Source organism: Pristiophorus japonicus, chromosome 1 (assembly GCF_044704955.1).
Source record: "Pristiophorus japonicus isolate sPriJap1 chromosome 1, sPriJap1.hap1, whole genome shotgun sequence".
In the NCBI taxonomy this organism is placed as follows: domain Eukaryota; kingdom Metazoa; phylum Chordata; class Chondrichthyes; family Pristiophoridae; genus Pristiophorus; species Pristiophorus japonicus.
Genome location: NC_091977.1, coordinates 372,507,474 through 372,518,508, shown reverse-complemented (window position 1 = coordinate 372,518,508; position 11,035 = coordinate 372,507,474). Strand labels below are relative to the sequence as shown.

The 11,035-nt window shown below is 44.5% G+C and overlaps 1 protein-coding gene across 1 annotated transcript in view; it reads left to right on the top strand.

The window, feature by feature from the left end:
* Nucleotides 1–1,570: 1,570 nt before the first annotated feature.
* The window catches only part of mib1 (MIB E3 ubiquitin protein ligase 1), a 265,770-nt gene continuing 256,305 nt past the window's right edge, over nucleotides 1,571–11,035 (top strand). Inside the window, exon 1 of the mRNA XM_070890910.1 lies at nucleotides 1,571–1,955. Coding sequence (XP_070747011.1) covers nucleotides 1,727–1,955 — 229 coding nt within the window. The 5' untranslated portion in view covers nucleotides 1,571–1,726. The remainder of the gene's footprint in view (nucleotides 1,956–11,035) is intronic.

Sequence of the window (11,035 nt, the reverse complement as noted above, 5' to 3'; positions counted from 1 at the left end):
TATTAGATGAGCAGAAATTTCCTCCTACTAAATATTGGGATGACCAAAACCATAGTCTTCGATCCCAGTCACAAGATCCATTCCTGAGCTACTGACTCCATCCCTCTCCCCGGCAGCTACCTGAGGCTGAACCAGACCATTTGCAACCTTGACATCCTAGTTGACCCTGAACTGAGCTTCTGACCCCTGACCCACAACTTTCCATTATCAAGACCACCTACTTCCATCTTCATAATATCGCCTGTCTCCACTCCGCCTCAGTTCATCTGCTGCTGAAACCCTCAACCGTGCTTCTTTTACCTCTAGACTTGACTATTCCAATGCTCTTGTGGCCAGCCTCCCACCTTGCACCCTCTGTAAACTTGAGCTCATCCAAAACGCTGCCGCCTGTATCCTAACTCGCACCAAGTCCTGCTCACCCAGCACCCCTGCGGCTCCTGGTCCGGTAATACTGCGACTTTTACATTTTTATCTGTCATGTATCTTGCATGGCCACTGTTGGTACTATATCAAGGTGTGCCACCAGAGGGCACAGCAGTGGGAGACTCATAGGTTACCTGTGCAGGTGTGCCTGGCCTAGTATAAAAGGCAGGCCACCAGGTGTGATTCTCACTCTGGAGTTAACTAATAAAAGACTAAGGTCACTACAGTTCAAGTACAAGGTCTGTTGCGAAATGCATGTTGAAAAGAAAAATGTAAATGTACTGTCACCCATTCCGTGTACTGTATCGTGACACATGAAATGTAATTTGTTTGAATGTATTACAATGTATCCCGTATTAGACCGAATTGCACTTGAACTGGAAAACAAGGAAATGTAACGAACGGAACTGTCGTCAGAACCCAAATATAGTGTATGGGATTGCTGACCACAGCTAAATGTATTGAAATGCCTTTGAATGTACTGTGCAGATTTTTTTATGAATAAAGTATATTTTGAAATTAAAAAAAGTTCAAGTACAACACACTGCCTCGTGGAGTCATTGTTAGAGCATTGAAGGGCACAACATTATCCTGGTTTTCAAATCTCTCCGTGGCCTCGCCCCTCCCTACAACCCCGCCCAAAAAGATATCTGCGCTTTTCCAAATCTCGACTCCTACATACCTCCAATTTTAATCGCTCCACTACAGCTGTCTAGGTCCCAAATACTGGAACTCCTTTCCGCCTCTCTATTCCCCTTTAAGACGCTCCTTATAACCTACCTCTTTGACCAAGCTTTTCGGTCATATGCCCTAATATCTCCCTGTGTGGCTCTGTGTCAAATTATGTTTGCTTCTGCTCCTGTAAAGCGCCTTAGGACGTTTTACTAGGTTAAAGGCGCTACAAGTAGTTGCTTTAAATGTCTTCATCTTCCTCTCCTTCTTTAAGACCCACCGGTTACCCCTCCGAAAGTCTTTGACTTGGGTTGTCTAATTTCACGACTGTGAGGCGCTTTGTGCCGCCGCTTTTCTAGGTTCAAGGCGGCAGGTAAATGCCAGTTGTTAAATGACCAAATGACGAGCGGCGTTTGCCCATATGAAAGATGGCGGCGACGTCCTCGGGGAACGAGCTGTCAGTGCACATGCGCTGTGCGCTCCCCTCCCCCACCTTTCTTTCCATCGAGTTCCCGGATTTCCCAACAACAAAAAAACGGTTTGCCAAATCGGAGCGGCGGCTGGCGCGCGCGGCCGCGGGCCCTGTGAACCCGCGCGGCACTCGGGGCTGCAGCCGCCCGCGGATCCGACAATGAGCGGCTCAAGGAATAACCGGGTGATGATGGAGGGAGTCGGGGCCCGAGTGGTGCGGGGCCCCGACTGGAAATGGGGCAAACAGGACGGTGGAGAGGGGCATGTGGGCACCGTCAGGAGCTTCGAGAGCCCCGAGGAGGTGGTGGTGGTGTGGGATAACGGGACGGCCGCCAACTACCGTTGTTCCGGGGCCTACGACCTGCGCATACTGGACAGCGCGCCGACAGGTAAGCGTGTCCGCGGGCAGCGAGGCCGGGCGGCTCACTGCTCAGCCTGCCTGAAAGCTGCTTAGTGCAGGCCCCACTCGCTTTAAAGTGACTGCTATTGGAAACACGTTAATTATTCAAATGCTCTGTCCTCCTCAGTAGAGTTACAATTGAAATAACTTGAAAAGATGACTAATTGTTGCAGTAAATACTATTGGACTAGCTACAGTTGTGTGGCTGAGTAATTATTGACATTGAATTGACTGCTACTGAAAATGAATACTAGAATCACTTCATTGTCTGGAAACAGGTGGATTAAAAAAACGCAACTTGGTTATTGAAATTGATTTGTTGAAGTAACCTCGATATACGTTAATATTTTGCAAATTAACACGACAAGCCTTTTCTGTTCTGCTAATTGCAGTTTTGTGCACCCCCCTCTTCCTGTTCATTCTGCTTTAATAACTGAAGGTGTAGTTTCAAAGCTTTCATGAAATGTTTTTTTGTTTTGTGTTGGTTGGGGCGTGGATTCGTTCAGTTGTGTAAAACACGATGTGGCTGATGCTAACCATCTGATGTAAACAGAGCTGTTTCAAAATTTAAAAACAATCTTATTTTTTGGGTTCAAAAGTGTAGGTTTTGATTTTCTTCCCTTCCCCTCACCTACCATTGCTACAGTTTTATGATCTTTTGAATGTCGGGAATGCAAGATTTGTGTATCTTGCGCATGATTTAAACTCATTTAGTTTTTTGGAATCAGCATTCCTTTTCATTAAGGCAGATTAAGTTTTAATGAAATCTTACCGTTATTACACTTCACTTCATAAATTACTTATGCACCCTCAATTTTGAATTGTCTGCAGGGCTTTTTGTGATCTGTGGAATTTTTTTTGTGAATGGATGAGCAATGGTGAGGCGAGTGACCTTCCTCATCTGTACCTGTCTCGTGATCCCATAGCATTGCTAGGTTACCCTGGATCGGGTGTGATGACTGTCAGAGTAAATGGTCACTTGCAGAGTGTAGTTGGTGAATCATAGTTGGCATATATGCAAATGATAGGTCTTGCAAATCCAGAAAATATTGATTAAAAAAAAATCGATAGTTGTTGGATGTTACTAGTAGAATCCGATCTAGTAGAAATCTGCAACTAACTCATGGCTTTGAGTATGATTGCTATCCATGAGCATATTTCTGCTGGCAGACTTTGTAAATTAATACCTCATTATTGGGTAATGATTATGACATCCCATTTCTCCGTGGTGGCATCTGTGTATGTCACCCTGTTCCTTTTGGTTTCTGTCAGTCTGAATTAAAGCTTGAAACTATGGATTTTTAAAATATTAACACCTAAATAGATACTTGTTTGATCCTCAGTTTATATTTTTTCTGTAATGAGTAATGTTCTAGGATTACACCATGTTTTAACATTGTGCATTGATTTGCTAAGAAAATGTACTAATGTCATCATAAACCTAGCTACCAATCTCCTGTATAAACTAGAATTTAGTTTTTAATGAAAGCTGGAGAGATTCATGTTTGAGTGGGTTTGATTGATTGATTCATTAGATGAATAAACACAACTGGAGGGTTTCTAAGATAGAATTCTCTGAGAACTCAGCTAATATCATAATTCATGAATGTATTGTTCAGGGAGTGATGTCATCTGAACATTTGATATTAAGTTCGACTTTAAACTACTGTCTGTGTATCACAGAGTTGCTTCTAATGACAGCAATAGTATTTGGAACCTAAGCTGCCAGTCTGCCCCTGAAGTATAGCAGTGCACTTCCAACATTGTTAGCTTGAATGGACTTTCTGCTGAAATTGAAGAAGCCATTGTCAAACTGTTAAAGCCACATTTGTGACTTAAGAAATTGCACATGTCTGAGATGCATGCTTGCATGCATAGTTTTTTACTGTTTGCATTTAGCTTCGCCTGTCTGTCCATGGACCTTCTCCAGTGTTATGATTGATGAATCCACCCTGCATTATAAATAGGACAGAATGAGCACAACACAGATAGCATTCAACCAAGGAACGCAAGGGCCAGGCAATGACTACTTTGAACAAAAAGAAAGCCCAGCCATCTCCACCTCGCCTTCAACAGCACCACAATCGACAAGTTCCTCCCACTATCAACAGCTAAAAGGTCACCATTGACTAGAAGGTTAAATGGACCAACCATATCAACATTGTGGCTGCAAGAGCAGAGGACAGGCTGGGTTTTCTGCGATAAGTGGCTCACCATTCATGAAGCTCAAGTCGGGAGCGTGATGGAATACTTGTCACTTGCACGGATAGGCGCAGCTGCAACAACACTCGAATTTCAACAGCATCCATAATAAAGCCGTTTGCTTGATTGCCACTCCTGTCATTGGACTCTATCCTCCATCGCTGATGCATGGTGGGAGCAGTATATACAATCTACAAGATGCATTGCAGTAGTTCACCGAGGTTTCTGTAACAGCACTTTCCTCTCTTGCAACCCTTACCACTGACTAGAACAAGAACAGCAATATTATGGCAACACCATTGGCTCCAAGTCGCTTATTGTCCTGACTTGGAAAATATGACTCCGTTGTCACTGGTTCCATATCTTGAAATTCCCTACAAGAAATGCGAGGGTATACATATCGAGAAAGGATGAACAGGCTGGATCTTTTTAATCTTTGGGGGGGGAGAAACAACACCTGAGGGATGACCTAATAGAGGTCTTTAAAATTATAAAAGGTTTTGATGGAGTGGATACAGAGAATGTTTCCACTTGTGGGGAAGAGCATAACTGGAGGCCATCAAAAAAGATAGTCACCAAGAAATCCAATAGGGAATTCAGAAGAAACTTCTTTACCCAAAGAGTGGTGAGAATGTGGAACTTGCTACCACAGGGAGTGGTTGAAGTGAATAGTATAGATACATTTAAGGGGAAGTGAGACAAGCGCATGAGGGAGAAGGGAATAGAGAGCTATGCTGCTAGATTTAGATGAGGAAAGACGGGAAGAGCTTCGAGTGGAGCACAAATGCCGACATGGACTGGTTGGGCTGAATGGCCTGTTTCTGTGCTGTAATGTATGTAATCCTATGTAATATCATTGAGAGTAGCATCGACACACGGAGTGTAGTGGTTCAAGAAGGCCCATCACCAGAGCAATTTGGGATAGGGAGTAAATTAAGCTTTCCCAGCATCACCCATATTCCTGGAAGAAATATTTTAAGCATTGTGGAGTTGGTGGGGAAGTTCTTGTTATGGTGGACAGTGACAATGGAGACAATTCCTCCAGTTCATATAAGGTGTCCTCATTGTAACATTAGAAATGATATTGCATTACTCTGGATTTCAGTGATATTGTGCAATTGATGGAAAATATGAGTGATATGCAGACATCACACAATAAATAATTCAAGCAAGGCCAGAGGGTATTTTTTTTTCAGATCAAGTCTTACTGTGTCAATGTTTCTTACATCCTCATACTGCTTTCCTTCTTGCCATGCTTTCTAAGCTAGCCTTTCTCCCTTCCAAACTCTCAGTTTGGCTCAGTTGGTATAATTTAGTCAGCAGTTTGTGAACTCAAGTTCTGCTCCATGACTTCAGCACCTAATCTATGCTAATATTTCAGTGCAGTGCTGAGACAGTGCTGCATGGTCAGAGGCATCTTTCAGATGAGATGTTGAAGTAAGGCCCTGTCTGTAATAGGATCTTTGAAGAAGTTCCCATGATGCTATTGGAAGAGGTGTTGTGTTGTCCTGGTGTTCTGGCCAATATTCATCAATTTTTCAATATTTAACCAATGCCATCAAAAATAGTTTAGCTGACTATTTATCTCATTTACTATTTGTGAGACGTTGCTATCTGTAAATTGGCTGCTCCATTTGCCTGCAATCAATAAACACCATCAGTTTTGCTACAGAACTCAACAATTGAGATTCCTAAAATTAATATCATTTATGCCATTTTGAAAGAGTAAAATTTTCTGTTTGAACATGAGAAATGAGAACAGGGCTAGGCCCTTCGAGTCTGCTCCGCCATTCAATATCATGGCTGATCTTTGGCCTCAACTCCACTTTCCTGCACTCTCCCCATATCCCTTCATTCCCTTAGTATCCAAAAATCTATTTACCTCTGTCTTAAATATACCCAACGACTGAGTATCCACAGCCCTCTGGGGTAGAGAATTCCTAAGATTCATAACCCTTTGAGTGAAGAAATTAATCCTCATCTCAGTCCTAAATGGCCAACCCCTTATTCTGAGACTTTAACTCCTGGTTCTTGACTCTTCTCCCCCCCCCCCCCCCCCCCAGTTCTAGACTCCCAGGCAGGGGAAACATCTGCCCAGCATCTACCCTCAGGCCATTTAAGAATTTTATGTTTCAATGATATCACCTCTGATTTTTTTAAACTCTAGGGAAAATAGGCCTAATCTCCATAAACACTCCTCGTAAGACAATTTTTAGCCACCCCCCCCCATCCTAGGAATTAGTTTAGTGAACCTTTGTTGCACTCCCTCTAAGGCAAGTATCTTTGGGCGAGGAGACCAAAACTGTACACTGTATTCCAGGTGTAGTATCACCAGAGCTCTATATAATTGCAGTAAGACTTCTTTGCTCTTGTACTCCAATCTTTTTTGTAATAAAGGCTAACATACCTTTTGCTTTCCTAATTGCTTGCTGTACTTGCATGTTAACTTTCTGTGATTCGTGTACAAGGCCATCCAGGTTCCTCTGAATACCAACATTTTCCAGTCTCACCATTTTAAAAAGTATTCAGCTTTTATATTTTTCCTACCAAATTGGATAACTTCACATTTCTCCACATTATATTCCATCTTCCACATTCTTGCCTACTCACATAACCTGTCTGTACAGGTACAACGTCGGGAATCCTCGGGACCGAGTCTGTGCTGGTTTTTGGGCTTTTCAGGATTTCAGACAAGAAAATAAATCGTCTGAAATCCGGAATCCTTGGGACCAAATCCATGCTGGATTTTGGGTTTTGTTGGATTTCGCACCTCGCTGCCTGCCAATCCTCCGCTGCTCGCCGAAATGTCCGGTTTTCGGACAGTTCTGGTTTTCAGAGTTCCGGTATCGGGATGTTGCCTGCCTCTTTGCGTCCTCCTCACAACTTGCTTTCCCACCTAACTTTGTATCGTCAGCAAACTTGGATACATTACACTCAGTCCCTTTTATCTAAGTCATTAGCATAGATTACCGAACGCCCAAGTCATAGTCAACGTCTTTACTGAGGCGTACGAAAGCATGGGACTTACGCTAAACATCCGTAAGACAAAGGTCCTTCAACAACCTGTCCCCACCGCACAGCACTGCTCCCCAGTCATCAAGATCCACGACTCGACCCTGGACAACGTGGATCACGTTCCATACCTTGGGAGCCTCTTATCAACAAGAGCGGACATTGATAACGAGATTCAACACTGTCTCCAGTGCGCCAGTGCAGTCTTTGGCCGCCTGAGGAAAAGAGTGTTTGAAGACCAGGCCCTCAAATCTGCCACAAAGCTCATGGTCTACAGGGCTGTAGTAATACCTGCCCTCCTGTACAGCTCAGAGACATGGACCATGTACAGTCGACACCAAGTCGCTGGAGAAATACTACCAACGATGTCTCCGCAAGATCCTGCAAATCCCCTGGGAGGACAGACGCACCAAAGTTGGCGTCCTTGACCAGGCCAACATCCCCAGCATCGAACCACTGACCACACTTGATCAGCTCCGCTGGGCAGGCCACATTGTTCGCATGCCAGACACGAGACTCCCAAAACAAGCGCTCTACTCGGAACTTCTTCACGGCAAATGAGCCAAAGGTGGGCAGACGAAAAGTTACAAGGACATCCTCAAAGCCTCCTGGATAAAGTGCAACATCCCCACTGACACCTGGGAGTCCCTAGCGAAAGACCACCCTAAGTGGAGGAAGTGCATCCGGGAGGGCGCTGAGCACCTCGAGTCTCATTGCCGAGAGAATGCAGAAATCTAGCGTAGGCAGCGGAAAGCGCATGCGGTAACCCTGTTCCACCCTCCCTTACCCTCAACGACTATCTGTCCCACCTGTGACTGGGACTGTGGTTCTCGTATTGGACTGTTCAGCCACCTAAGGACGCATATTTAGATTGAAAGCAAGTCTTCCTCGATTCCGAGGGACTGCCTATGATAGCATAGATTGTAAATAGTTTTGGCCCACGCACTGATCCTTGTGGTACCCCACTAGTTATACAGCCTGCCAACTCGCAAATGACCCATTTATTCCTACTTTCTGTTAATTTTGTCAGTTTACCAAATCTTCAGTCCATGCTAATATATTACCCCCAATTCCATGATCCCTAATTTTGTGCAATAACCTTTTCTGGCGCCTTATACACTGGTTCCCCCTTATCTACCCTGTTAGTTACAACCTCAAAAAAACATAGATTTGTTACTTTCATAAATCCATGTTGACTCTGCCAATTATGATTTTCTCAGTGCTCTCATCATGTCCCTAATAGATTCTAGCATTTTCCCTACTACTGATGTCAGGCTAACTGGCCTGTAGTTCCCTTTTTTCTTTTTGCCTCCTTTCTTGAATAGCGGGGTTACATTTGCTATCTTCCAATCCACGAGGACTGTTCTAGAATCGAAGGAATTTTGGAATAGCAAAACCAACGCATCCACCATCTCTGTTACCACCTTTTTTAAAACCCTAGGATGTAGTCATCAGGGCCAAGAGATTTATCAGCTTTTAGTCTCATTAATTTCTCCAGTGCTATTTGCCAATAAAGTTACTCACCATCACTTTAACAACCACTGGACTTCTCAAACTGCTTTACAGCCAATGAAGTACTTTTTGGAGTGTAGTCATTGTTGTAATGTGGGAACCTACCGACATAAGTGATTACACTTAAACCATCATTCACTGGCTGTGATTTATGAAAGGTGTTTATATAATGCAAGTTCTTATATTTCTAGCATTTCATCTTGAGTTATATTTTTCTTGAGTTCAAGTACACTGATGGAGCCACAGATGCTGAAGGTGTTCAGAAATAAAACATTTTTGCCCTCCAATCTACTTTCCTTCCTTCTGAAGCCCTGAGCCATGCTGGCTTCTAGTTCCATAGAGACCAATTGTCCCCTACTAGCTTGCCTAAGTGAGTGTTCTTGTCGTGTAGATCTAGACAGTGAATGTTGTCAGGCATCCCAGTTCTGTGCTCATCAGACTCGACTTTCTAGTAGAGTTATGAGTCATGGCTGATTTAAAAAAAAAATTCTTCCTCCTTCCCCCCCCCCCCCCACTCCCACCAACCCAGTGACACTGAGGCCAATTGTAGCGGTACTGCTTTTCCTGCTAAGAGCAGTTAACTTAGCACACAATAGGGAATGAATCTTGGACCTCCCTGCTCTGTGTAACTCACACCAACAGGGAGTGCAGTTAACCACTGTGGTACTAGAGGATCTATTGAAATACTGTAACTTCAAAACATTAGTTTTGGCAATAAACCAGCTGGGGAGCAGTGAATTGAAAGGCCCAGTTTTTGATGCTTCATTGTAGTCTGGTTAATATGGATTTATGTCCACAATTGCCCACACAGTGTATTTTTGATTGTAGCTGGTTGGCCTACACCTGTTTCCATGACCCCCTCCAGCCCATTCCGCTAGATCATGGCTGATCTTATACCTCAACTCCATGGGCTCAATTTTCCCCAATACCGTTTTTTGGCGTATTGCCAGAGTATGCCCCTTTTTTTTGGCCCCCAACCACTCCAAAGAAAATAAGTAGTAAGTCTTCCCGTTCTATTTTTTTTGAAATTGGTGCCGCGCAGCCTGTCCTGTAGCTTTGGGGGTGGAGCCTAATGTCTGCACTGAAAAAACAATGCCCCCCCCCCCCTTTATGTATGCGTGAAAAAAAAAGGCGTTTTTGACGTGATTGCGATGAGCGTGCATCGTGCATGCCCAGTACAGCTCCTGGTCTGTAATCGACCATTTTTAAAGAGGCAGTTTGTGAAAACTTTAATTCTCATTGGAAAAATCGGAGCTGCAATACAGAATGCAATGCAGCTCAAGGGCAAAGAATTTCTTACAAGATGAAGTGGAGGCACTGGTTACTGTAATTGAGGCCAGATGGCATGAGCTAGACACCAGCAGAGGTCACACACAAGTTTCACCAAAAGAAATGAAGAGTCGCTGGAACCAACTTGCAGAAGATTACTGAGCTGACGTCTGGAGGCCAGTGCAAAAAGAAGTGGCAGGACCTTGGTCAAGTAGTTAGTGTAAGTAATATTTTCATTTATTCAATGCAATTGCAATTGTGACCATCTGTATGTCCCACCCAGCAGAAAGACACCCTCTCTATAAAAAGTTAAATTTTCATCTTTGCAGAGGAAGGTGGCACATAACAAAAGGAAAAGAACTCGAACAGGAAGAGGCCCGGCAAATCTGCACCCACTGACACACTTGGAAGACAGGGTCGCTGCTTTGATGGGTCCTGCCTGGAGAAAAGCAACCACCACTGCCCAAGCTGGGCCCATACTCGAGGGAGAGGGTAAGTCCGGCAAATTCCAGAGTCTGGCTTTGCTAAATGTTAAGTACTGCGCGGGCTAGCCATTCTTCGGTTCATGGGGATGTCTCCGTCAGCTACGCTTCGGTCGATGCAATGTGCTATCATTCATCGTGGTCCTTCAAATGAGTCTGCTGCCTGCGCAGTGTGTGCCTACTCATTCTACCCTGCCCCCTTCTCTGCTGCTAACCATTTATCTGTTCTGTTATATTTTGCAGAACTTGAAGACAACCCTGACGATGCAGAAGATTCAGACACGAGCGAGCCTGAAGAGGAGAGTATCTTCCAATCCCACCTTCCAGACCAAGAGCATGGGGGTGAGGGGGAGGTGATGGATGAAGTCCCCACTGTAATACTCACTTTGGAGGAGGTTCAGGTACTGCCCATTGAGGTGCCAGCCCCTTTCCTGCGTGGTATGAGTGTTGCTGGGACATTCCATGGTTTCCCACCATCGAGACTGGGGATTCCAGTGGGGTGCAGCGAGGCATACCCAGGGCCCCACCGTCTGAGGCTGCGGGTCCCAGTGGGATGCAGCGAGCCACACCCAGGATGAAGAGGATAAGGAGA